We start from the raw sequence: 27265 nt of genomic DNA, 5'->3' as shown, positions 1-27265 counted from the left end.
ATCTCTCCAAACTGCTGGGAAGGTAACAGGTATTAAAGTGCCACATGAGGGTGACAGGAAGGAAAATAAACTACAGTAGCATAAAAGGTTTTCATCTGCCAAACTATGGACAGAGAGAAATGCTTCGAGCTGTGTGGTCTTCCCCAGAAACTTCTGGAGGTGGCACTCACCCCACATGTTGCTCTGCTGCAGCAGGAGGGAGGCCCCAGCAGGGATGTGAGGCTCCAGAAAAGAGGTGGGAGCTGTCTGTGAGATTGAAGCTGTGCTGCTGCAGGTCTGCTGCTGCTCTGGGGGCTGTGCTGTGCTGCAGTGCAATCCCTGCTCCTCAGCTCCTGCTCCTCAGCTCCTGCTTGGCAATTCCTGTTGGTCAATTCCTGTTCCTCAATTCCTGCTTGACAATCCCTGCCTATCAATTCCTGCTCATCAATTCCTGCTCCTCAACTCCTGCTTGGCAATTCCTGCTTGACAATTCCTGTTCCTCAATTCCTGTTCCTCAATTCCTGCTCATCAATTCCTGTTCCTCAATTCTTGTTCCTCAATTCCTGCTTGACAATCCCTGCCTATCAATTCCTGCTCATCAATTCCTGCTCATCAACTCCTGCTTGGCAATTCCTGCTTGACAATTCCTGTTCCTCAACTCCTGCCTGTCACTGCAGTGCCTGTGTGGAGTGCGGGGAGGAAACCACCTCCAGAGCAAATCCCCTGGAAGCAAACCCCCCAGGATTTCATGCCAGGCACTCGAGTGACCCCTCAGGTGGGCTCACCTGGCACCAGGGCCTGGCTCTGGCTCCAGGTGTCCCTGACAAGGTGGGGCAGGCAGTGCCTGCTCCTTCAGCCACAGGATGAGGAGGAGCAGGCTGCAATAATAACCTGGAGACAGTCCCACCCTGGGCAAGCAGGCAGCTCCTAACCACAGGGATTTTGACTCCTGACCTTGCAAGCCGTGCATCTTTGCCCACCAGCCTGTAATGTTTCTTTCCTGTCAAGGCTTGCAATCCTTCATATGTCAGCCTGGTCCTGGCTCTTGGTGGGTTTGGAGAGGTTTTTCTCCCCACGCCTGCTCCTGGTTTTTGTGTCTGCAGGTGGCCCTGCTGGGGAAGCCCTGGCTGTTCCACTGCAGCTCTCACTGCGTGTTCTGCCTGTAGGGAGTTGGCCTTTGTGCCTGCAGAGGAGGAGGAGTGAGTGGCAGCCTGTGATAAGGGTGTGTTGTACAAATATTGGGGATTGATCAATTAATCTTTTTTCTTCTTTTGGTCTGTTTACAAGGTACAAACTGCCACTGGCACCGTCTCACGTCCTAATTTTTCTGTAGTGGTGATACATCTGGAGATCTTGCTGGTCTGTTGGGAATTCATTGTGCCAGTTCACTGCCCAGTTTGGTGTGGACTTTCCTGAGTGATGTCCTCAAGGTCACAGCCCCTCCCACCAGCCTTTGCAAAGTTTTTTTACTGCTCTGAAGCTGGCGCATGAAATACCAGTTACTTTTTACTTTTCTTCCTACAGAACTTTTTAATTCAGCTGTACCAGGTGTCTGTACCTTGGATTTGCATCCTGGTTTATCCTTCAGCTCAGCTCTGATATCCTCTCCTGACCTTCTACTGAAATCAGCATGAATATTCCAGATCTGTTCCTCTGTCCCGTTCAGTCCCTCAGTTCTGCTGCTACTTTCACCTTTCCCTTGGTGTCCTCCTGTGTCCTCTCTTCTCTCACTGATTTCCTTCATCTTATTTTCCTTTATAAGTCAGACTCTGGTTATTTCACGTATAGGACATTTGAGAGCCTTCCCATGACATCAGTACTTTTCAAGCCCTTGAATCTGTTGTTTCTTTGTTTGGTTGACAGAGAATGATCAATGTCAGGATTCTTATTCTTGAATCATTCTCTAAGATATTGTTTCACCGCGTGGTCTGAACATCATTTCCTCTTCTTGTCCCTTGCTGTTGCCTTCTAGAGAACCCACACCCACAGCTGGATCCCTCCTCCCACTGCCCCGCAGTTCCCCTTGTGCTGCACCACTGATTTCCTCCCACTATCTCTGCTCAAAACCTGCTCTCACCTGCAAGTTTGCCCATTTCCTTGTTTCCCCATCTCTGTTTCACCCACCTTCCCCTCCCAGCACCCTCCCAGTGCTTCCTGTGCCTGCCTTGCCCAGCTGGCTTCACCTCCTGCTCTGGGTGAGCCCCAGCCCGCGTCCACCAGCTGTGACCAACCTCTGTCTTCATTTCTTGTCTCATGACTTGCTTCTCCTCCCCAGCCCTCACCGTGCTGCCAGGCTGCCCATGGGCATTCCCAGAGGCGTTTGGATGTGCAGGCAGGGGGAGGACGTGTTCCTCTGCTCTGCAGAGCCTCTGGCTCCTTTGCAGCAGGTTTAAGTAAGGACATGGTCTGCTCCTCGCCATCAGGCAGCAGCTCTGGGCTGGAGTCACACAAATACACCAGGAGACCTTGAAGAACCATGGAAAGAGAACTTGGCCAGGGTACTAAAACTGCAGAGGATTGGTGAGGGGAGAGGAAAACACAGCAGCACCTTCAGCCCTGTGTGGGTGCCCTCAGCTGTGAGTTTGACAGGCTGACAGCAGCACTGCACGGGGAGCAGAGACCATGGCCACACATGTCCTGCCTGCCTGCAGAGCAGGGCAGGGGTTCTGCTGCCTCATTTCTTCACTAAACTCCCAGCACAGCCCACGGCAGCTCCTTCTGTGCATCCAAGGCACGGGGACTGCTCAGTGTCCTTCAGCCACTGCAGCTCTGCACCTGTTTGTTTAATCCAGGAGGCTCATCTGACTGCTGAGCAATTCACGGATTATAAAAGCACAAGAGAAAAATCCTTCCTAGTTCTGAGTGAAATCATTCCAGCAAATTGTGGGCTCCCTGAAGAAAGGAAATTGAGCGACCAAAACTACCTATGAAATTGGATTGAATGCTGGATGAGGAAGAGGAATCTAGGAACTGGGTCTCTGAAACTGCTGGATGCTTTAGTGGTGCTTTTTCATGCAAGTTCACCCTTGAAATGTCTTTTTTTTTTTTTTTTTTTCCTTAACTTAGGTCTCTGCAAAATTTTATTTGTATTGGAAAAAAAAAAGAAAACTTGATGCAGTGTATTTTAACTGTATTAGTGAACAAACATTTTATTTCTCTTCTAGCTCCAAATCTTTTCATTGGCAACTAAAGCAAGGGCTTTGATTTGCCAGCAAAAGCGAGGACGATGCAGATGCCTGCGGGCTCTCAGATGAGCTCAGCCCTCCCTCTGCCCTGAAGGTCTCCACCTTCCCCAGTCCCAGGCCCTGGGCACTGCAGGATCCTGCTGAGGCTGTAGCTGTCCTTATCTTCCCAATCACAATGCTGGTACCCAAATTTGAACAGAAAAGGGGGGGGGGGGGGGCTGGGGGAGCATTTTTGGGGATATTTTAGGGTTTTTTAATCTTGTGGCTGTTATGCTGCATTTCAGCTCTTTATGCTGACTCACTGGTATGGCACAAAGCCAGGGTATTTATGAGACTCCCCTTCATTTCCATACGTGCCTCAGAAAGCAGCTGTGCTTACAACACAATTTCAATAAACAGACAACTGAATTATGGACTTCAGAGAGTGATGTAAAGTTGCTGAGCTCTCCAGTGCCCTGGGCTAAGGCTCCTGCTGCCAGACTCGGCTTTGGAAAGCCGCCTCCACCCTGCGCAGCCCAGGGCTGCCAAGGTCCTGGCTGCTGATCTAAGCCTAGTCCCAGAGCTGTAATTAACCTCTAACGTGGCTAAAGCTTTTCCCATTCCATCCATCCTGCACTGTGGATGCAGTGAGGAGGAGAACACAGATGTGCTTTTTTCTTACCAGCTGTGTTTTCAGATCTTTGCACATACAGGGGCAGCAATAAGACAAGGTTTAAGTTAAGCCGTGTCTCCGTGGGTCACTTGCTGACTCTTGTACCGTGGTTCTGCCATGTTGCAGTAGTTATAAGTGAATTCTGGACAGCGCCCTCAATCACATGTCAGAGTAAGCTCCCACTCGGGTCAGACCTTCACCCTGTGGATGGTCTCACACTCCTGTAGAACTGCAATGATTCAGGTTTATTACCTGTGAACACTTTCCTTGTCCTCTTTCGAGGAGTGACTCACATTTTGAACCTAAAGGCCTCTCTTGAGCTGGAAGGGTTTCAGTGAAACCCCACAGCTCGGTGTCAGAGCTGCTGCCTGTGGATCTGCTCGGCCTGGGAGGAGGCTCTTTCCCAAGGAGAAAGACAGTCCATGGTGATTAATCCTTCAAACCTTCTGAAACCCATTTCACCCTGGAAAAGGCAAAAGATCCCAGACACAATAGCTGACAGCAGCATGAGGAATCTGCTCTGCCCCCAGTGGGTGAGTGTGGGCTCCCAGTGCCACTCCTTGGCCCAGGAGGCTTTTTGGTTTTTCTCCAGCTCCAATGACTGCTTTGACTCCTGACAAGGGCTCTTATCTGCCTATAAAATTGGCATAAGGCACACTTCAGGAATGGCATTTAGTTTTGGTATCTGACACTGTGTTTTAAAGCCTGATGTGATGTTACACTGCGTTGGGAGGGATTTTGGTTCCTCCTAAAAGATTCTCTGGGACCCCATCCCTCACACCAAATGACTCTGTGGCAAATAGGGACTGCTGCCAGGCTCACATATTTATCCCCAAACCCCTGGCAAAGCAGTTTCTAAACCACATATCCACCTTCCAGCCTCACTGGGGGCAACAGCATCTCTCACTTTGTGCCTAGCCAGAAGTCGGGGTAAATCCTATCCACGGGCAGCTGGGCAGGCAGGCAGGCAGGGGTGCGACCTGTCACAGAAATTCAACGAGGGTTTCTTTCTTTTTAAAAAATATTTATGTAATTAGATTTATTGCCCCTGCCGGCCACAGAAGCAGCCCCGCCCGGCCCGTGCGGCCGAGCCCCGCCGCCCGGAGCCCGCAGCGCCGCTCCCGCAGCATCCCCGGGGATGCTCCGCGCCTTCACCTGCGGGGCGGGCGCCGCTCCCCGCCCGCCCCCGGCCCCGGCCCCTCCTCGGGGCGGAGCTGCGGCCGCTGGCGGGGCCGGAGGCGGGCGGGGACCGGCTCTGCGCGGCGCCGCTGCCTCGCTGCGCTGCCTGCGCTGCCTCCGCCGCTGCCGGGGCGCGGGGCCGGGCCCGCTGCGCGGGGCTGTGCGGTGAGTGCGGGGCTGGGCCGGGCGGGGGGCGAACAGAGGGCGCGGGGCTGGCCCGGCTCGGTCCGGCCCGGCCCGGGGATGCTGCCGGCGTGCCGCGGTCCCGGTGCCGCCGCAGTCACCGCGGAGTTCGGGGGACTCCAGCCCCGGACCCTCCCCGGGGCACAGGGATGGGGACGGGTCCCCTCTCGGGCGGTTCTTCGCTCGCTCCTGTGCACCGTGCGCTGTGGATGTTCGGGCTGCTCGTGGGTGGGTTGTGCTCAGGGCATGCAGAATTCCTCTCCCTTCTGGCACGAAAGGGATGTGGAAGAAATTTACTCGAGGCAGCGCAAATACAGGCAGCCGTAATTCCTGGAGTGGGGTTGCCGGTGCCGGTGTCTGTGTGAGCGGAGGGGACAGTGTCCTCCAGACCCGGGGAACTTCAGTCCCAACTTCAGTCCCTTCTCCAGCTGCGGGGCCTGGGGTGTCACTGATGGCAGAGATGCTTTTGGTTGACTGACAAGGCACCAAATTCCGGTTTATCTCTCTGCTTGCTTATCGTGAAAAGATCTTTTCTGCACGGTGGAAACCGCTTGAGGAGGGGGAAGATGCTTCAAGCTGCAGTAGAGTAGAAGCAGGAAAAGTGGCTTTTCACACATTGTCGGGGAAAGGAGAGGGTTCAGAAACCTGGAAATGAAACCCCCAAACGCATCTCTGAGCCCTCCTGTTCCCTAACAAATCCTCAGGGACCCTCGGGAGCAGCCTGGGCTGCCCTAGCTCTCACCTTGACCCGCTGTCCTGAGCCCTGCCATTATTGTTAAGTGTTTTTTCACAGATGGAAGGGCCAAGTGCTGTTATGGCAGAAAGCAGAAGGGATTTTTCTGGCTGGAACAGAACTTAGTCCTGAGGTGGATTGTGTTTGTTGTGAAAGATGGAATGTATTAAATCCTGAAAGTGAAGAATACTTTTTCATTCATGGTTTTTCCTTCCTTTCCTTCTCAGTGCTACGGGTTGGATCAAAAACTGTGGATGATATTAAAATTCTCTTGTTATAGTATTTTTATGGGTTTTGCTTCATCTCTTGAGAGCTCTCATGAGGTTAGAATTAAAAAAAAAAAAAGCTAATTTTCCCTCTGACTGGATAACATAAGTGACTATTTCATAAGAAAAATAAGGTTTAAAGTGTTGAATTGCTGATATGTGTGATGGATGTGATGAAATGCTGAGATATCACATCTTCTTTTTGCCATCAAGACCACGTGTCCAGGATGTGCATTTCTAACAATGTCTTGTTGTTGAGTTGGTTGTTGCAGGAAAAATGACTCTGTGTAAATGTGCTGGTACCAATTGTACCAGCTCCTCGGTGCTTCTGCATGGCTTCTGCAGTCACTTTGTTGGAACCTTATTTTCCCTCGGTTTAATAATTTATAAAATGCCTGTTGCCTCTAGGCGCATTTCATCCAGCAAGAAGAAAAACATCAACCAGTGTTTACTGGTTACAGAGCCTGAGGTTGACAAATAATGAAGCTTTTGTGGATGAGGGGGTGTCTCATTTTTATCTTGTATAAACTCACAAAAATGCAGGATTTGTGCTGAAACTCTTGGTTATTACTCTGTTCTTTTCTCCATCCTCTAAAAGGTCTCTAGCCCACTGGTGACAAAGTGGGTTTTAACTGTGACCTTCCTTACCCTGATTTTAGATGTCTTCTCCTTTTTTCCTTTTACCTGTGTCTGATTTAAGTTTAGCAGCTCTTGAGTATTTAACAACTGTCAAGAAAGATGGCAGAATCAGATCCTACATCTTCACCAGCTGAGCTGCTTTGTCTGAAAGAGATCAGCCTCTTTTTGGGCAATAAATTGCTCTCTCAAATCCTCTGCCAGATACTTATGAGCCACTATCATTAACTGCATTTTGAATCACTCATTGAGCTGGAGGGGGGAAATTGGCCTGCAGTTCATCTCATCTCCTTTGAAACTGCTAAATGATGATTCAGTGACCTCAGTGGGCAAATTGTATCAGCAGCTAATTGGCCTAAGAAGAAAAACTTGCCTGATGTCAAATAAACTGGCTGCTGCTGTTCATTATCCTGAAGAAGATGCTCCAGGTGAAAGCTCCAGTTTCAAACGGTGACAGGGTTTTATTGTGGCACTGGCCAGGGGACACAGCGAGCTCCTTCTTTTGGCCATACCTGGGTGTGGTGTCCACTCCACCTCCAGCAGCTTTCGAAGGTGTTGTCCTTTGAAGGATAAAAGTCTTAGCACTCCCAGCTTGCCTTCCCCTGTGGATAGCCCTCTTCTCTCCCTCCTCAGAGGGTAAAACTGCTCACTGGGGTGTGGAGGACTTGGCACTGGGGGGATCCCAGCAGAGCGGAATTTAGGAAGGAAGGGAAAGCGTTATGCAGGGGCCCTGCTCATCATCCTGTCATGCCCATCCTTGCTTTGGCAAAGCCCCTTCCAGGAGCCGTGTGCCACTTCCCAAAGGTGCCTGGCAGCTTTGTGGCCCGACCCTGGGGACACAGGCCAGGGTTAGCCCCTCATGGGCAGTGAAACGGGCTGGGAGAGCAGCTGGGCAGAGCAGGGCAGCAGGCTCTGCCCGTGCTGCGGTCAGCCTGACCTCACTGCTTGTCCAAAACAGTTCAGGGCCAGTGCCTTCTCTGCAAGGAGAGCTGGAATTGCAGGTAAGTGCCAGGGTAGAAGCATCCAGGTGTGCCCTGTTCAGCTTTCCTTGCTTAAGGAGCTGCAGGCGTGAGCTGGGATGTGTGAAAGGGGTCAGCTGGTGGCTTTTTGCAAGGCTGTTAGTCGACTTACACCACCTCCCAGGATGGTCTTGCCAGCTGGCTCATCCTTTAGGGAAGTTTCAAGAGGCTTATCACAATCTTACTAGAAATCTGTCGTCTTCTATTAATCTGCTTGTCTCTGCTTGTCTCCTTCCCGAGCGCTGCCCTGCACACGCATCTGCACAGCCCCGCTCTGCTGCTGGCCCCACCAGCTCTGCTGCTTGCCAGAGCCTTCTGGAGGGCATGCACAGCACTGGACTGACACTTTTTACTGTCCAACGTGGTTTTTTTTCTTTCTATTTAGAGAGATTCTACGTTTTTCAAGGGGTTTTTTGAAGGTGACACTTGTGAAAGGACAGGGTGCTTTGCTGGCTGGGTGGAGGTGCAGGGTGGTATCAGCTGAGCCCAGCTCTGATTAAGGCCAGGCCCATTCCTAGGTCAGGTCCTACCTGGCTGCAGGCTCAGTGAGGAGCACGGGGTGCTTGGCCATGGCAGCAGCACCAGGGACAGGTGGTGGTGGTGGGAATCACCCACACCTGAAATCCAGGCAGCTCCTGCTTTGCTGGCCAGTGCTGGACTTGGCATGAGCAAAGAGCAGCAGAAAAGCTGGCAGACTTTGGGAGGTGACAGGAATGAGTGCAACACCCCGGGTCTCATGGCAAGGTGGGAAAGGGTTTGTCAGTGAAGGTGCAGACACGGGGCTGAGTCAGGACTTGGCATTGCTGCCTGGGACAGATGACACCTGCAGAGTGATGTGCCTCTTCCTGACAGAGCTTTTCCTTGCAGCTCTCAGAGGCATGTCAGCACTGGGGTTAACAGCCACGTAGGCACTGAGGAAAAAGCATGAATAGCTTGAGGAAGGCTAAGCCTTAATACCCAAACAAAGCAAAAAAAATGGTGTATCGTTTGACAGGGATTAAGTGAGCTGTGGGATCTCTGGCTCTAGAGGCCCAGCTAGGAAATACACAGCCTTTGACAAAGGTGGCTTGGTTGTCCCTGCTCCCAGAGACAGCATCCATGTGCTGATGCAGGTGCTGGAGCCGCCCTCTGCCTCTCCCCTTGACTTTCACAGGGATGCTCTTTCTCCTGCACAACACATTGTTTGCTCTCCTTGAATGTTGCTAGCTGGCAGGGAAAGAGATCAGTCTGTTTTTTTCCAGAATAGTCAGCTGATTTCATCCCTTGGGAAGAGGTTGAAAAGCATGAGACAGGTGGGTTGGCATTCCTGCTTTGTAGCCCTCCATAATCCCAGCAGGAGAAGGATAAACGGGAGAAGTGCAGTTGCTGGGTACATTTCCGTGTTTGCATTTGAAAGAGCTTGATAGGCTGTGATTAACGGGGCTAAAGGGAACCTTGATAAATGGCAAGTTCAAAGGAACCTCAAACAAAATTGCTTTCCAAGGAAGCCTTGGTGTGTGTGTGTGTGTAAATGGCAGGCTGTGGGTCCGGTGCAGTGCTGCTTGGTTATGGTGGGCAGAGAGCACTGCAGGGTCTGTCCCCTGTCCCTGTGTGTCCCCTGCTGGGGGACAGCCCTGTGGCTGTGCACACACTCCTGCAGGAAGTTGTTTCTCTCCTGGTTTGAGTTAATGTGATGTTCCCAAATTGAGACTCCCACATCTGCATCCCTGAGCCCCCCGTGTCCCCGTGGCCAGGCTCCAATTAAGGATGCTCTAAAAGCAGCAGGCCAGCTACCATGGCCTTGCAGATGAGAACCATTGGCCTAATCTATTTTTGCAGTGGATTAAACTAGAAAAAGGTATTGCCACTCTAGAATAAGAAGCCACCTGGGGAGTTAACCCAGAATAGTCGTTCTGCTTTGAATTTGCGCCCTATCTCGCTTCAAAATAACTTTCCTTCCATATATGCGGGCCCTGTAAATGCAAAATACAGGGCATGGCTTGAGCAGGATCCCCAACAGAGCCAGGAAAACACCTTCTTTTTCCTGAGTTCTTCTCTGCATCCACACACACTCCTTGACACGGGCATCCTTCCCTGTCATGAACCTGCCCTGTTTCATGCTCCATCCCCTGCAGAGATCTGTGCTCCTTTCCCAGCCCAGCTCTGTGCTGTGCTCCAGCACCCTGACTGCCAGCTCCCACAGCCACCTCTGCTGTCCTCCCCTGTCCCCATCCAGCTCCTGAGCAGGTCTCAGGCAGTGAAATGAGCATCCCAAGTGCTCAGTCCAAGTCAGGATTGCACACAGCTTTTCTCAGGCTGCCTGGAGCCTCACCTCCTTTTTCAGTGAGTCAGTGTGAGCACAAGCTGAGAGGCAGCATCAGGTGGTTTTTTGGAGGTGAGGCTGATAGCGTGGGCTGGGCAGGGGCGGCAGGTGTAAATTGTTTGCAGTGGCCAAAGGCTCTGCTCTGGTGCTGCTCTGGTGTCTGCTGGGAGGAGCACTGGGGATGCTGGCTTGGTGGTTTGAGTTGTGCTGAGGCATTGCTCCTCTGGATTTGTCAAGCTCAAGTTAAATGTATGTAATTTTAACATCTGATTCTTCGGGGGCTGACTCATGCTTTCCTGGCCTGAGTGATTCATAGCTCTTGAACTCCATTGCTAAATTCATTATGCAACAATTACAGGGTTGGAAATGCCACCCTGAGTGCACACAAACAAGCTGGCAGCAATTCCCCCCTCCTTTTCTCTCACCCTGAGTTGCCAAGAGACCTTCTGTGTGAGTTTGCTCTTGCCCCTGCTTTGTAGGTGAGGGTCTGCTCTGCCTTGCTGCTCTGCCCTTGAGCTGGCAGGGGCAGGAGTTGCAGGTTGGGTATTTCTGGAACAGAGGAGAGGGGGCAGCCTAGGAGGGAAGGATGGAGATGCACAGCTTCACTCATCAGCACCAGCTGCCCTAATCTTGTCCCAACTGCTCCCTGTGATGTTCTGGCACAGCCATGGCATCCTTAGTGACCCACAGGGGAAAACCCCAGGTCTGAGGCATTGCTCCTCCGTGGCTCCATGTGGTGATGGTGGAGTTTGGCAGCATTTCATGGGCACAGATTCTGCTTGATGACTGGCACAGCAGCTCAAAGGTCAAATACCCATCCAAGGAGAAAGACCAAGGAAGGCAGGAGAGCCCATGCTGGCAGCGAGGTGTCCAGGATACCTTCATTTTCGCTCCCTGGTGGTGCTGAGATTTAGGGATTTGTGTAGGACGTGGCTTTTTATTAAGTCTGGAACAAGAGTTCATCTGGTACATGAAGTTAAGTGGGTTTTGTACTGGGTGGGTTTTCTTTGCTGCCCTGCTTAACCCCCCAAAGCAGAGGGTGGGAGCAGTGCTGTAGGGCTGTCAGTGGGATGCAGAGGAGCCATCCCCACCATCTGCTGGATCAGATCAGCTTTCAGGCTTTAAGGTGTCCCTGCTACCTGAATTTGACTTCTACACTGTTTTTTCTTCCATCCAAATAACACTTCTTCTCAGAACAAACATTCAGCTGAGGGTCCTACCGAATGGCAGGGTTGGCATCTCTGCCCAGGCAGCCCTCCAGGAAGTCTTCCTTAAGAGCAGCCATTCTTCCCAGCTGAGTTCTGGCCATTAAATCTTGATATCTTTGGGAAGAGTCTCTCCTGGACAGGTCTGACTGTTTGCACATCGGGACAGCAGAGAAGAATGGCTGAACTTTGGGCTCGTGAGTGGCTGAGGTTTTCCAGGGTTTTCCGTGGACCTCCTTGGCCTGTGGCAGCAGAGCCCTTGTGCTGGTAATCCCAGAACTGGCAGAAGCAAAGGAGGAACTGGACTGGTGAGGAGGAGAGCTGTACCAGCAATTCTGGTTCCATGCTCATAAGTCAGGTTGATCTAAAGCATCCAAAATCCTATTTTCAAGCTAGTAAGTGTAAATATTTGATTAAACTGGATGTCAGAGCAATTGTATTGTCAGAGCAGCAAGTCAAGCCAACAGCCACCCCGACTGTGGCCAAGAGGAGATGCAGAACACACAGAAAGTAGGGCATGTATGGTGACGTGCGGGTTGATAGCTGCGCCTAAAAATAAGGTTCTTCAGAAACAGAAAATCTGCCTCGCAAGCAAGGCAGTGGCAAGCTGCTCCCAGAGCCTGATTTCAGACTGAAACTGGCGATGTTGGCGGCACAGAGAGCTGTGCTAAGGTTTTGTTAGCATTCTGCTAGCAAAACATTTCGTTTCAATCTCATGGCTCGCATCTGAGATAAGGCGAGTTCCTCTGGAGCGGGGCACAGGCAGAGGTGGGAGAGGCAGTGCTGCTTTTCCCTTCCCGTGCAGCCTTTCTGCTCATCTGCATCTCAAGGAGCCTTTGTCCTCTTCGAGTACTGTGGGTCCACTTTCTAGAAGATGCTCTTGTAATATTCCTGCAGGCTTCCAGGGAAAACAGCCCAGATTGCCCTGATGTGGGCGTGCTGATGGTGGCTGCCGCTGTGAATGGCTGGCCCTGGTACCCTATAGGTACCCTATAGATACCCTACAGGTGCTGCAGGAGGCCTGACTCCATCTGTAAGTGTGGCATCAGCAGCCTCAGGGCCCCCTTCTTGCATGCTGGTGGCTAACCTTGACCTGCAGAACCTGGGGGAACTGGAGGATGATTTTTTTGGTGACGTGTGCGTGGTTTAGCAGGTCAATAAGTCATCATGGAGCTCACCAAGGTATAAGGGCTAAACCCTAGACAACAAATCCAGATGTCTGAGCTGTCTAGAACAAAGCATCGCACACTGTTGCATGGATAATTAATTTTTCCCAAAGTCTCACCTCTTTACTCTCCCAGCAGAGGCTGTGGGCAGCCTGCTGGTCCCTGCCCAGCAGAGACAGGGGGGTAACACTATCCTGAGTAGCTGCACGGGCTCCCTGATGGATGCAGGATGGGTCAGAGGGTGTCTTTTTATGTTATTTTGTTAAGACCTTTTGAGGATTATTGGAATTGTTATAGATGCGCTCAATAACGTCCATAAGCTTTAGAGCTGAAAGCATTTTGTTAGCAGTAATTAAATGCAACCGCTGTTTAAAATGGATGGATCAGATGGTTGGGAAGAGAATCCTCTCATAAATCTCCCACAAAATCAATATTCCTCCTGTCAGGTGTGTAGCAAACGCTTTTAAATTCTGCCAATCACTGGCTTTGTCACATAAAGCTGACAGAATCACACCTTTGCCTTGGAAAGAGACCAGCAAGGCAGGACTCTCTCTTGGTGCCAAAAACCCCAGAAAAATCAGTAAAAATTGAGGAATGTAGTCCTGCTGGATGGTAACTCCCTGGGAGAAGGCACAGCCCTGGGGGTGCACATCTGCGTGGGGCAGGTGGGATGCTCCGTGTGGATATTCCCAGGGAAAGGCACATCCCTGTCCATAGCTGGGAGCCTGCGAGAGCCCTGCCGCTGGCACATCCCACGCTGGCACGGCCTCAGGTGCCGAGGAGCTGCAGATGGAAAATCCAGGCACTTATCTAGCTTGTTGCTGTGCCAGAATAGGGCTGTTCCCAGGATTATTTTTTTTTTTCCCTGGGCCAAAATATGTGTAAATGGCTTTAAACAATGGAAGGATTTCTGTTAAAAGGAGTGGGGTGCGTGTGCGAGTAGGGCTTTAATTTATATCTTGAGGGAAGGGTGTGGGCTCTTCCAGTGGTGTTTTTAAGATTCTGGTGGAAATTAGCTTGGGGTTTGCTTTTTTTAAATTCCATTTATTTTTTCCCCGTGTCTTATTTTAAAGCCTGTTTTGAGGGAAAACTGTTTTCCAAAAATTGTTTTCCAAATTGCAGATCTCTCCATGTGTAGCTGAAAATGTCAGGAAGAGGGATGCAGTTTTGGAAGCCTGCACACATCTGTCTGTGGCAGGGTTGATAACAAATGGAAGCTCTAACCAGAAAAACAAATAAAAAGAGGTAATATCACTGTCACAGATGGGTCGGGCTGCTTTCCCTGCAGGTGTCTGCATTTGCAACCCCCCCTCCCATATAATGTGCTGTGGAAAAAATAAATGGAGAGCCCAATCGGAGACTTATGCCCTCAATTAATTTTTGTTCCACATAATCGGAGCTGTTGCATGCCTTTCCTTCAATATTTAACTGCCTGGCTCAGAGGATGGGGCTGCTCTCCTGCGAGGGAAGTTGGGATTCACTTCGTGTTTGCACAGAAATCCCATTCTGATCCTTCTCTCTTTGCCTAAGGGCTGGGATCCTGCTGCTCCTCTGATAAATTTTGTTAGCAGACACTTTTCTGCTAAGGGGAGCAAAGGGGAGAGGGGAGTGGTGTGTGCTGGATTCTTGAAGGAATAAAATTTCCTTGTCTTCAAGCATCATCTTCCCCGGAGCCGCCTGTGCTGGGACACAGGCAGAGGGGAGCAGGGGAGAGCTCTGCTCCTGGTTACAGCTCAGGGAAAAGGGAATAAGGACAATTAGTGAGTGCTGTCTGCAGCTTTACACGCTGTTAAATGGGGTTTCTCTGTGGCACTGGGTTAAAGGAGAATGCCTTGTTCTGGTGTAGTTTGAAATTGAGCCCTGAATGTACTTTCTGATTTTTAACTCGAAATCGCTGTTAAGATTTTCAAGTCCAAGCTTGCAGAAATGCCCCTCTCCCTTCTCCTTGTGGGAGCTCATGGCCAAGAGCCCAGGGTGGCTGTTTTTACTGATTCACTGATCAACCTGAAGGCAGAGGGGAACCCAAGGTGTCCCCCTTGGGAGGTACAAGGGGGCTGAGCAGTTTTTACAGCTCCAGCACATCCTCTGAGTTGTTCCCAGTGCCTGGTCGAGAGCTACACCTCAAACTGGGGCTGGAACAGCCCAGTCTGCCCATGGATGTGGAGGAAGAGCCAGTGAGAGTGGAGCCTGGCTGGTGAGGAAGATGATGGTGAATAAAAACAGAGAGGAGAGAAGAAACCCCCAAGTATCAGTGAGTGGGAGAACCACATGGAAGTTCTAGCTCTGAAAATCTCCCCAGGCAGGGGCAGTTTAATGCAGAGAGGTGGCAGCTCTGCAGTGCTGTGTTGGAGCAGAAGCAGAAAGGTGCATTTGCTCCACAGAGCTTTTAGAGGAAGGTTTTTAAAACGCCCTCAGGTCCTGCTGCCTTGTGCTGGGAACGGCGCTCCCGGAGCAGCTTTGCACAGGAGCCACGTGGAGGGAGACCTGAGCTGGTTTATTGAGCTTTAATGCTCTGGCTTGCTCCTAAATCGTGTGTGAACTGTGCTCAAAGCCCTTCCCTGCTGTGTCTGCTGAACCCAGACTGAGCTCCCCAGCCCTCTGTGTCTGGGGACCACCACCAGGTTTGTGTTGCTCCTCGCTGCACGCTGCTGTGGGGGAGGACTGCTTAGCACAGAAGGGGTGTTTAATTTATTTTTTATTTTTTTAAGGAAGCCCACGTTGATAGGAAAAAGAATGTATGTTGTGGTGTGTTGGGTGTTTACAGGAAATATATAGTGAAAATACTGAGGGGCTTTCCAGAAACAACTGTCAGCATTGTTAGGAGTGGAACAGTTGGGAGGAGAAAAGAAAGAGGCACTTAGAATTTTCTATTGGCTCCAAAGAGATTTTTTTGACTTTATTCTTTGCTTTTTTTCTTGCTTGTATTTTATTCCTTCTGCTGGGAAGGAGCTCATTGAAGACAGAGAGATTATGTGGAATTAGAGATAAAGCAGACAAACCAAAATGTTTTTAATTCTCTGGAGAAGAATTTAGCTTGCAATTTTGAGCTTTCCATCAAGCTAGAAAAACAATTTACAGTGATGCACCTTCACCACCTGTGCAGCAGGCAGCAATGAAAGTTCCTTTGCTGCAGATGGTAAAACAGTATCTTCACCTTAAGAAGGTAATTGGGGCACAGATTAAGTTACTTACTTTGCATACAAGAAACCTGTGGGAAAGCCAAGAATCTCTCCTGAAACTCCCAATTTCTGACGAGATCTCTCACCCAGAATATTTCTGTACCTGTTTTTCCCCACCAGCACTCCAGGGCAGATGTAGGAGTTGTGTTCCCTGAGGGGTCCTGGCTGAAATATACATATATATATACATACACACACACATATATATATACATATATATATATGTAGCTATAAATATATATATATATATTTCTTTTTTTAAGTGATGTTTCCTGCCACTTTCCCTGTCATTCCTTCAGGAGGAACCATTCTTCTGGTAGTGCTGAGCATCTGCTGCTTCAAGTGTAGGTGAAGCCCTGAGTGAGGAAAGGAGCTTTTTACTTCTAAGATACCAGTGAAATTGAATCAGGCAGCAACAATTTCATCATTTTCACTCCTCTGTGTGGTTAACCTGTGGGTGCAGTGGGGCTCAGAGCACAACACAGAGAGAATCACACAGTGTGTGAAAGAATTTGCCACCAGAAGCAACAGCCAGAGCTCTCAGAATAGCACTGAGGGACCAGGAGGTTCCATCAGCACCTTTGTGGCAGGAGCACAGGACTAGAAATCACAGTCCTGAGGTGGTGGTGTGGCTCTTGCAGTGACCTTGGTCTGTGTTCATGTGCTCTTGAGCTCTGGAGAAGGGTTTGTTGCAGATGTTGTGAGGGCACTGGCTGTGGTGTTGTTTGATGTGCTGCCTTGGGCTGTGTTCAGGTTTCTGCCTCCTTTTCACCAGCCCTGGTGGCCAGAGGAGATGGTGTTCAGTGCTCACCCGTGTCACAGTCCATGCACAGACACAAGGGAGATGGTACAGCCTGTCTGGCAGGGCAGTATTGGAGAAATAAAAATTTAGCTTCAGAAAAAAAGGAAACCCTCCAGGAGGCTGGAAATGGTGCTCTGTAGGAAACAGGACAGTGTCCTGTGGCACTGCAGGTGAAAATGAGTGTTTTGGGGCTGTGATTCTGTGGAGGAATAGCTCTTGGGATTTGAAATCCCCTTCCCAGTTTGCCATGTGGTCACTGTTGGTAGCCACCCCTCTGTGTCTGTTTGATAACGCGGTGGGCAGGTCCCCTGTTGCAGGTGAGGGAGGCTGTGACAGGTGGGGCTGGGTGCAGTGTCCTCACTGATGGTGCTCTCATGAAATGTTTTCCCAAAAGGCAGGAAGTGACAGGGGCAGTTTTATAAAAAAACAGCTTTAGGCTGTGGTGGTCTAAGCATGAAGGACCCTCTTGATTTGATGCACTCTCTACTAATGAAACAAATAAACCACAGAAACCCCAAAGCTCCTCTGCAGCACAGGGCTGTTCCCCCAGTGGGACAGGAGAGGGGTTTGTTTCCCATCTTGCTGGAGGTGCTGCAGGTGAGAGCAGCTCTCGTGTCAGTGGTGGGGTGGGGATTGCCTTGGCAGAGCTGCTGCTGCTCTGGAGGGACAGGGCTTAGGAAATGCCTTGGAGCATGTTCCTCTGGGAAGGGTGGGAGGGGGATGCTGCTGCCCTTCCCACCCGGGCTGGGCTGCAGGAGGGAGGGAAAGGACCTCTGCTCCTTGTGTGGGGTCAGCCCCAGGGCACATCCCCCGAGCCCCACACCTTGTCCTCCCCTGGGGAAGGTTGGACTCCTGTGCCTGCCCTTCCTTGCAGTTCCTGCCTGGCCCTGGGGCTGTCACCTGCTCCTCTCAGTGCCTTTGTGACTGGCTGTGGATGGTGTTTGGCTTTTGGGCTCAAGTGAGCTCTTACCTCGTTGGGGACCAAGTGATGGAGAGCTGCTCTGCTGCTTCCTGCAGAGCCTGGGAGGATCCTGGCCAGCAGCAGGAGCACCCGTGCAGAGCACACATCTTTGGCTGGCCTGCATCCCTGAACAGGGACAGTGCTGAAGGTGATGCCCAAAGGAGAAGCCTGTGGATTCTTCCTTGGTGCCTGTTGCCAGAGGATGGGTTCAGCAGGAGGGCTGGTCACCCTGCACTTCATGGCACAGCAACACAGACTGGCCTTGGCCCTGGCAGGGAGCAGAAGAGGTGAATTTGGCAACTCCTCACCTTGCCATGGTGCAGGATTTGAAGTTAATGAAATGAATCAATCAGGCACCAGCTCCTCTGCTGACTGCTTATGCACTCAGATCCCTGCTGCAGGCTTTCGTGCTTGGTTTCCAATTCCAGTGGAGAGATTAGCTTGGCGTGGGGAGGAGAGGGCTATTTCTGTCTGTTCATGCCACTGACTGGACTTTGTGCTGCTCACACCTCGCCTAATCACCCGGGCCCAGTCCTGCAGGTGTCTCACCACGAGCAGTCCAGTGGCTGGAAAAAATCTCCTTAACTTCAGAAGTGGCTGCTCTGGGCCCTCCTGTTTTCTCTTTGCTTGAAAGCTTTAAGAAATCTCCAGTCTTTCACGTAGAGATGTCCCACTCAAGGGTTGCTCTTCCGTGGTTTGTGTTTGTTTGGGTTATTTTTAAGTGGAATAAAACTGAAATCAGTTGATGACACTTAAGTGAAGGACTTCTGTGAGTGTTTGTGTTCTGCATCAGTGTCATGCTGTGCCTTAACTGCTGCCTTGGGAAGATGTGACTGGGGATTTGCAGGTCTCAGCTCCAGCTTCATCATCAGATGGGGAGAAGGAGACTCCAGCCTCCCTCAGCAGCATGGCTGCTTTAACAGGCCCAGCTCCAGCTTCAGCAGTGCTATGGCAAGCTGTCTGCAAGCTGAGTGCTTTGGAGGGAGGTCAGGGGGCAGCTCTGAGTGTGTGCTGGTGGAGGAAAATGAGTACCTTTGGTTTTCAGCTTTGAGGGATACAGGTGCCAACCTCCAGGTGTGAAATGGGAAGGAGTGTGTGTGTGGGAGATGCCTTCAGACACGGCTGGTGGCACAAGCTGTAACCCCTCACTTCGGGGAACTGCTGTCTCTTCTGGTGTTGTCAGTGAGTAACCTTGCCTGGAAAGTCCTTCTGGGCTTAGTCAGGTGGGACAAAATAGACAGGAAATGCAAATTCACAGAAAAGCCCCACGATGGTGCTGGCCAACACTTGTGAGCCCCTCACAGGAACAGTCTTTGACCCAGTCAGAGTGAGCCTTTCCCCGCTGCAGCACCAGGAGCACGGGCATGGCACGGGTGCCTGGAACATCCTCATTGTCCCTGGGGCTGTGTGTGTGTGGCAGGATGTGCTCAGCGTGGTGGCACCGCATCTGCTGAGCTCATGGAAACTGCTCAGCTCGGTCCAACACGAGGAAGGGTGCTTTTATTCCTGCCCCCTCTTCTTCTTTAAATAAAACGGAAACCAAAATGCGATGCCTTGCAAGCCACAGACACCCACACAGCCACTTCTGTGTCACTTTGCAGGTAAACAAATGCTGGGGCCTCAACCTGTGCTATAGTTAGCCTGATCTGTTTGTGTCAGAAGTCAATGTGTCATTTCTTTAGGTACAGGGAAGGAACCAGGTCACTGCAAAACAGGCAGAGCCAAAGTCTGTCCTGGGGCTCTGGGGTCTGTGGGAATGATAGGGAGTTATGTCTGGGAGAAGTTGAGCTGTGTCCACTTCAGGAGGAGCTCTCAGGGTGACCTTTTAGCTCCTTTAGAGGTTGATTTTCTGGTTGGATTGAGGACGTGCTGGTGTTTGGTACTTCCAGAGATGAATGGATGCCCGTGATCTCCCCTCTCCATTTCACTCCCCTTTGCAGACCACCCAAATCTCCCATTCCTTCTGCTGTGAGAGCAGAGGAGCTGCTGGAGGATGAGGGGCATGCAGGAAAGCTGAAAATTGGGAAAGCCCAGCCACGCTTGTCCTCTACTTACAAATCAATGTCCTGTTGCTTTTTCCAAGCTGCAGTCTTAAATCTACAAGGAAACTTCCAGCCTATCTTGTGAAACGCTGAAATAAAGTTTCCTGCTTTAATAATCCTGCAGAATTAGGTCCTTATTTCTACTCCAGGTGTGTTTTGGAAAATATTTGTTCATCTTTGAGCGAACAATGGCAGAAGTGGCCTGGAAAAGGAGTAAGGTGGGAGTGCCTGTGCGGTATTCCGAGAGGCATTTCCTGCCCTTATCTCCCCTCCTTCGAGGTATTGTAACTGGGGCTTCAGATCTGCAGGCCGTGCTGCTGCAGAGAGGCTGAGATTGCCAACAGAGATACTTCCCAGGAATGCTTGCCAGGGGCAGAGCTGAGTTCACGGGAGGTGCTGAAGAGCTTCCAGCCCAGAGCCTGCGCTCGGGAAACGCGTCTGTCCCAAGAGAGGAGCTTTTTGGGAGGTGCATTCATGCATTTTCTGCGGGGTTTCTGGGGACTGTGGTGAGTCCCAGCCCGTGGGGGCTCTGGGCAGGGGTCGGGGGGAGCTGTGAGTGGCTCTTGTGCTGTGGAGGAGCCGTGGCACTCTGCCCTTGCTTCCCAATACTGTGCTAAAGCCACAAGCTGGTATTTTCCATCTCAAGCAAGTGAATTGAGTTTGGAGTTAGGAGCTCTCTTATAAAAATCTTTGCAAGGATTTGGGTTTGCTCCTGTGTGGAACTAAAGCGCTTTTTTTTGGCAGTGTTAGATTCTTATGGGATTAAACAAGTTGGGTTTTGTTTGGGGTTTTTTGGGGTTTTTTTTTTCTGTTCAGGTTTATCCTGCAGTCCTCAAAATAAATAAGCTTTGCAGGTGCTGCTGAAGCTGTCCTTGGCCCTTTGCTGGATAAAGCAGCTTCCTGGACTTGCCTGTGTGCTCTGGCTGAGTTTGTTTGTTTTCAATTATCTGTTGGAGGAAATGGCCAGTCTCGCTCTCAGTCTGCCCAGATATTTATAGGTAAGGTCAAAGCCCTGTGGAAGGTCTGCAGCAGTGTTTAACAGGCGTGGATGCCTCAGCCTTGTGGGATTCCCTGGGATGTGGTGGATGTGCTGTGTGTGGATGTGCTCAGACTCTCCCTGACGGGCTGCTTCACCTCCAGAGGGATGAGCTGTGGCTCTTCTGCCTCACCTGGCTGGGGTGAGGTTTGGTGTCCTCACCACAGCTCTCAGCTGGGTCAGAGGGTCACAGCTCTCCTCTGCTCCTTTTCCCACGGATTCTCTGCATCCAGTGCTTACAAGGCTGTTGTTTCCCCTCTTTTGCAGCAGCACAGTTGAGCTTCAGCTGTCTTATTGAGGCTTTCTCAGGTGCTTGTGAATACTTCAGTTCTTCAGTCATCCTTTCCCATCACCACTTTCTTTTTCCTTTTTCTCTGTCCCCCCCAAGCTGGCTGAACCACACGAGCTCTCATCTCAACCTGGTTATTTGGTGCTTATGTGGATTTTGCCTGAGCCATTCAATGTGCTTTGCGCAGGTCTGTTTGGAGAGGATTAATTCAATTTTCTCGTGATGTTGGCTTTATTTCAAACGCACCTGTTGGACATCCCCTTCAGTCTGGGGTGTGTTTCCTCCTGCCCTACAGCAGGTGACTGGGCAGCTCTGGTCCCTCTGTGGCAGCCCTGCTCTGAGGTTTCTCTGGTGGTCACCCCCAGGGTCAGGAGCTGTGAACTGACTGCTCTCACTCCTGTGCTGGAACAGCAAAACCAAAGTGAGTTACTGTGTGGTGAAGAGGAAACTGAAGGAAGAGAGAAATGCACACAACCCCATGTTTTTAGGAGCTGAGGTGGTTTAAGTGTTATTAATACCTGGGAGCCAGGTCTGTCCATCTGTGCCCAGCTGGGCTGGATGGATGAGGCAGAGCAGCACAGATGATGCTCCTGGTGGGCAGAGTTCCTCTGGGAAAACCTGCCTGGCCTCGAGGCACAGACAGGGAGCCCCAGACATCTCCAGCCTCTGGTTTCTGGGTTAATTGTGCTGGAATGGCCTCTCTGGTGTCCATGGCTGCGCTGGGCACTGCAGCCTTGGTCCCCTGAGCTTTGCTGCTCACACTGAAATGCTTCAGGAGGTGGCTGCAGGGCTGGGGTGGGGACACCTGGAGCGAGGGCAGGTGGAGAGGACCAGCCCAGGGAAGGATGGAGGTCTCAGTACTCAAACTGCTCCCAAGTTGTCTGACAAATGTTATCAAACATGAGGAAGATCTTTGCTCGTTAAGACTTTATTCTGCTCTTGGGAGAGGGTTAATGTGAGCAATAGAGCAAAGAGTTGCACAGTGCAACTTCTGCTTAATCAAGAGGGTTTTGCTGGGATGTTTGGAGTGGAGGAAGGGGGAAATAACCAAACAATTAAAGCAATTAAAGCACAGTTAACTCCGCTGCCTTTGGAGGTGGTAGATGTTGCCCGTTGTGTTCTCCAGCAGGCTGAACTCATGTGCTTGATGATACCTGATGTCCCCTGCCTTTCTCCTCATTTCAGGTTGCCACCACACCCTCGTCCCCTGCCATGGGCCCCCCCCAGCCCGGCCTGGGGATGCTGGCATAGCAGCAGTGCCTGCATCCAGAGGAGCCGTGCTGGGACCCCCTTCCCACCGGGACACCCTCCCCTCTCCGGGCACAAGCCATGGATGCCCACGTGGACCTGCTGACCGAGCTGCAGCTGCTGGACAAGGTGCCCACGCTGGAGAGGCTGCGGGCAGCCCAGAAACGGAGAGCCCAGCAGCTGAAGAAATGGGCCCAGTACGAGAAGGAGATGCAGCACAAGAAGAGGAAGCACGAGAAGAAGAGAAATGCTGTGAGCAGAAAGAAAGTGTCTTTTGAAGCCAGCGTTGCTCTGCTGGAGGCTTCTCTGAGGAATGACGTGGAGGAAGGTATGGCACTGGTGCCTGGCAGGTTTTGTCTGTGAGCCCCATGTGGTGTGAAGCCCTCTGTGATGTGCAGAGGCATCTGTGCTGCCATCCGTGGCCTGCCCTTGCTGTGCTGTTGGGCTTTAAGGCGTTGCCATCTCTGATGCAGCTCTGAGGTCCCTGAGGCCCCGTGTGACACCAGCGTTACCTCAGCTGGCATCAGGAGTGGGTGCATGAGTGCCAGGAGAGGGCAGGAACTGTGAGGTTTGGGTGAAGGAAGGCAGCTTTCATCCCTTTCCTTCTCACACTTCCTACTTACAGGAGGTGTGAAACACTTCCTTGCCTTCTGGGTGTGCCTCTCAGTGGTTTTATAGGAGTCTGTCGCAGGGATTTACATGTCTGTGTAAATCTCTTCAGCTTTCCTGCTTGAGGGAATGGATTCAGAGCTACGTGAATGCATAAATTTTTTCCCAAAATACTGGGAAGCATGGCTTTGCTTAGTGTCTCCTGAAGAACAGAACTGCAAATCGTTCCGAAATTGGTTTAATTGCACAGTTTCAAAGTGGATGAAAGTGCTTTGCTTCTGCTACAAAATCTGAAGGGAGGAGGGAAAAAAAAATGTCTAAAAGTCAATAACCATTAGCCTCAGCACAGCACGGGGGGAAACCTGGGAGCTCTGGGGAGCTGGAGAGTGCTTCTCTGCAGAGGAGTAAAAATATCTCTTGCAGGAGAGCTGGAGCAGCCTTTGGGCTTGGTGCTCTGCAAGGTGGTGAATTGGTGTGATCTTCCTGATCCCTTGGCATGGCAGAGGAGGGTGCTCAGGAAACCTGGCCAGTGGAGCATCTCTGCCAGAGAATGTTGCTCCGGTTTCCAGCACCCTCTACAAGAGGCAGTGTGTCCTTGCCTGGTGCATGGGTGCAAGGCAAGGACCTCGTCTTGTCTCATGAAGAATCTCCCCAAAGTCATGTCCCTGCTTCTGAGCAAGCCTTTTCTGCACTGTGCCTTGTCCTTGTGTGTGTGTTTTGCTCCTGTTTGGAAACAGAGCATGGACAGTGGTGACCCTGCCTGGCACTGTCACTGCATTTGCCAAGCGCTGCCATGGCTCTGGTTCTTTGTGCATTTGTGGCCTCCCTGGGACAGCAGACCTGTGATAACACCCTGGAACTGCAGGATTTTATTTGTTCCTTCCTTGCTTTAGAGGTTCCATAGCTCTTCCCAGCTCTCTGCTGCAGTGGCCCCGTGTTTCTCCCTGTGGTGTCCTAGGAGGGCTCTGACAGTGAAGCCAGCTGTGAGGTTGTGACTGCTGGCATGGCCTGAGTGGACAGGTTTGTGACTTGTGTCACCTCTGCCTGTGCTGGCAGGTGTGGGCAGGTTGTGGTTTGGGTTTCACACCCAGCTGCTCAGCTGCCAGTGACAGTCCCGGCCTTGGGACAGAGGTGAGAGGTTGTGTGGCTCTGGTGCCTCTGCTCAGTGCTGTGCCTGGCGCGTGTGATGGGTCTGCAGGAGGTCCAGCCTTGTAGTCTTGCTTTCAGCTCTTCGTGCTTTGTGATCTGGGCCATTTAGAAAGAGGAAAGCTCCTGACTGTCTGTGCTACAGATGCTCTCTCATTTTGTGGGGGTGCAGGAGTGGTGGAGGTGTTTGTGATCAGGGCCCTGGTGCAGGATGGCTGGGTGTGTGTTCAGGCAGGGCTGGGTGTGTTCAGGCAGGGCTGGGTGTGTGTTCATTGTTCTGGTGGCAGGGTCCTTCCACAGTGGTCTTGCACCATGTGTGGACATGGATACCTGACTGCTGAAGCTGCAGAGTTGAGCTCCCAGCTTCACTTTTTTCCTCCTGTGAGGGAAAATCCATGGCTGCAGGTCTCTTTTGGCACCATAATCCTCTTGACCTCTTTCCTTGGGTGAGCCCAGGTTGTGGGCTTGAACCAGCAGCTGCTCTTTCCAATGTGATTCTGGTGATAAAACCCAAATGTTACAAAGCCACTTCCCTGCTGACAGAAAATCAATCTCCCCACCCTCTGGAGAGGACAAGGGGCAGTATTCCCAGGGCACAGGTCCTTCCCAAGTAGCTGGATTTTTCAGGTGCCTCAAGTTTTTACAGTGAATTTGTTCTGTGCTCAATTAATTTAAGTCCTAAAAGCAGTGTGTGGGCAGGTTCTGTGCCCCCTCTGTGGTGTGGGACAGGATGAAGGGAGGAGGGGACAGAGTCAAACCCAGGTGCCAAACTGGCAGAATTCCTTATCGAGGATGTGCAGGAACTCGTGGGCTTTCAGAGGTCCCAGGTGATTATTTTGATACGTGAATCATCTTTTGTTTCCATGTGGGATGTGGAGGGGGAGGTGAAATAGAAATGATTAAGAAGTTGGTAAGTCAGTGTGAGGAAGGCTGGAGCTGGGGGCGCAGCTGGCACGTGTCACCTCCAGGCTGCCTCTGGGTGGCTGTGCCATCGCCATTCCTTGTGACTTTGCTGTTTATTTTTGTCTTCTCACCCAGAAAGTGGGAGAGGGGATGGTGGTAGGGTGCTGTGCAGTGAAATCAGAGAGGAGAAAGTGGAGTTGGGTGCTCAGCTGGCTCTTTGTCCAGGTGATGTCTGAGGCTGTGGTGTGTGTCACCACCTCCTGAGGTGGCAGCTGAGTGCTGTAGGATGGAGCTGGTGGGTGCAGAACCCAGCCCTGCTCCTCAGGGGTCCTGAGATCCTGGACATGCTGCTTTCACTGTCCTTTGCCTGCCTCCTGCCCAGGTGTCATGGAGAGAGCTGCTGTGTGCCAGGTGACATGAAAGGCAAGAGGAAATGGCCTCTGGTTGCACCCCAGGGTAGGTTTAGATTGGTTATTAAGAAACATTTCTTCACCAAAAGGGTTGTCTGACCCTGGCACAGGCTGCCCAGTGCAGTGGTTGAGTAACCACCCCTGGAGGGATTTAAAAGATGCATCCATGTGGCACCTGGGGACATGGTTTAGTGGTGGCCTTGGCAGTGCTGGGAGAGTGGCTGGACCCGATGGTCCTGCAGGGCTTTTCCAAGCTAAATCTGTGATTCCATGGCCTCAGGGTGGTGTGGTGGCCAAGCAGGACTGCAGGCAGGGGCTCCTGGAGGCCATCAGCCCCCGCAGGAGGTGCAAAGGGGTGATGGCTCCTGTCTGCTTGCTCCTCACATCTTCTGCAACAGACCTGTCAGAACATCCCAGGTCTTACAAACAAGCTGCTATTAAAAGCTCCTGTGGATCTCTGCTGACAGAGCCGGGGTGGGGAGCACACTGCAGACACTCTGGTGGCAGATGTGAGGGGACAGCTGCTGGGGACAGCGAGGGGACAGGCAGTGACCCCTGGGCTGCAGGGCTGGGACAGCTCCAGACAGGTCCTGGGTGAGCTCTGAGCTGGGAGAGCAGAGCACTCCCAGCTGCCACACTGGACCTGCTCCCTGCTCCTCTGGGAATGCTGGGGAGGGCAGCACACACCAGCACCATTTTAATGCTCAATATGCTCAATTCCTCACCCAGCTCTGGGCTCAATCCCAGCTGATTTCAAAGGGATGGTGCAAAAGGGAGGGCTCTCAGCCCACACAGAGCTTGCAGGGACTGTGGTGCTGGGTGCAGCCTCTGGCTGCTCCGATGGCTGCGAAGGAGTTGCTTTGTAATGCAATAAAGAAATGCTTTATAAGCTACTCGAGTGATTGCAAAGGATCTCAGAAGATAAGAAATTGCTGGGGGATGTGGCCCTTTGAGGCTGTTCTGTGAGGTGATGGACTGAAACCATGGAGAGGAGGCTGGTCCTGCCACTCCCAGGGCAGCACCTCGTCCCCAAAAGCAGCCAGGGCTGTCATGTCCAGGTCTTTCTACATCACTGAGCTTTTCTAAAAGTAGCCCCAGAGCAGGGGGAGATGAGCTTCTGTTCTGTAAACTGAAAAACAGATCCCAGAGGTGGGTAGAGTGGCTGCTTGTATAGACGTGTGGCATTTGCTGTCTGGAACTCCCTTTGCACACCTGGGCTGTTTGCAGCTCCTGCCTGAATGACACAAACTGCAGGTGCTGGCATTGGCTTCAGGGTGAGCTGGGCTCCTTGGGGGAGCCAGCAGAGACCCCAAGGATTGATTCACCTTCCAGCAGCAGCAGAGCTGCCCTGGTTTCCCCTGCTCTCGGATGAGAGCTGCCTCCCACAGGCACCCCCGGCGATGCCATCGCTGCAGAGTCCTTCAGCTCCCACCTCCTGGCACTTCATCCTGCAAAACTTTAGCAGAGACAGAGTGCTGCATAAAGCAGCACTTCTGCAGGAATTTAACCATCCAGATCTTGTGGGTGGTGAGCCTGGAAGTGAAGGAAAACTCAGGTTTGGTGACCTTGGACTTGGCATTTGGCAGACAGTTCCCAGTGACAGAGCAGAGGGCTTGGAGCTCCCTGTGTGTGGAGGATTTCGCTGGGAAGAAAGTAACTTATTCCTGTAAACACATGTCCCTGCTTCCCTTTGTGCCGTGCCTCAAAGCTCCTGTCCTGTGCCATGATGCCCAGCGAGGTTCCTGCACCCTCCCAGGAGCATCCCCGGGCAGCTCCGACCACGCTCCCTCTGCACCTCTCTGGAATAAACCCAACCTTGTCATTTGCAAAGGCACTTTTAAAAGAGGCCCTAATTAGTGTCTATAAATGGCTTTCTTTAACCTTTCCAAGCTGATGTGATCTGTTCCCTTGTTACTTCAAACCCTTTATGAGGTGCCTTAATTTTCCACCCACATTATTAATCTCCTGAAGCTTTTTTTTTTTTCATGGGGTTCCTGTGTCCAGGTCTGTGAGGAAGTGCATTTATCTGTCTGAGAAGATTTTTCCTCTGGGTTTTGTGCCTTTGAAGGCCTCTGAAAAGAAAAGATCTCTTATCACCATCAGTCTGAGTTTATATCTGAGTATTTGGGAATAGT

The 27265-nt window shown here is 51.4% G+C and overlaps 1 protein-coding gene across 1 annotated transcript in view; it reads left to right on the top strand.

Annotated features, from left to right (window-relative positions):
* Positions 1-5023: 5023 nt before the first annotated feature.
* Positions 5024-27265, top strand: part of PPP1R16B (protein phosphatase 1 regulatory subunit 16B) — a 57786-nt gene continuing 35544 nt past the window's right edge. The window contains exons 1-2 of the mRNA XM_063404647.1: positions 5024-5160; positions 22000-22390. Of these exons, the coding sequence (XP_063260717.1) occupies positions 22144-22390 (247 nt within the window). The 5' untranslated portion in view covers positions 5024-5160; positions 22000-22143. The remainder of the gene's footprint in view (positions 5161-21999; positions 22391-27265) is intronic.

Source organism: Prinia subflava, chromosome 8, assembly GCF_021018805.1.
Source record: "Prinia subflava isolate CZ2003 ecotype Zambia chromosome 8, Cam_Psub_1.2, whole genome shotgun sequence".
NCBI lineage: Eukaryota > Metazoa > Chordata > Aves > Passeriformes > Cisticolidae > Prinia > Prinia subflava.
Note: the sequence above shows the minus strand (reverse complement) of the source record. Positions and strands in the feature narration are given on the sequence as shown.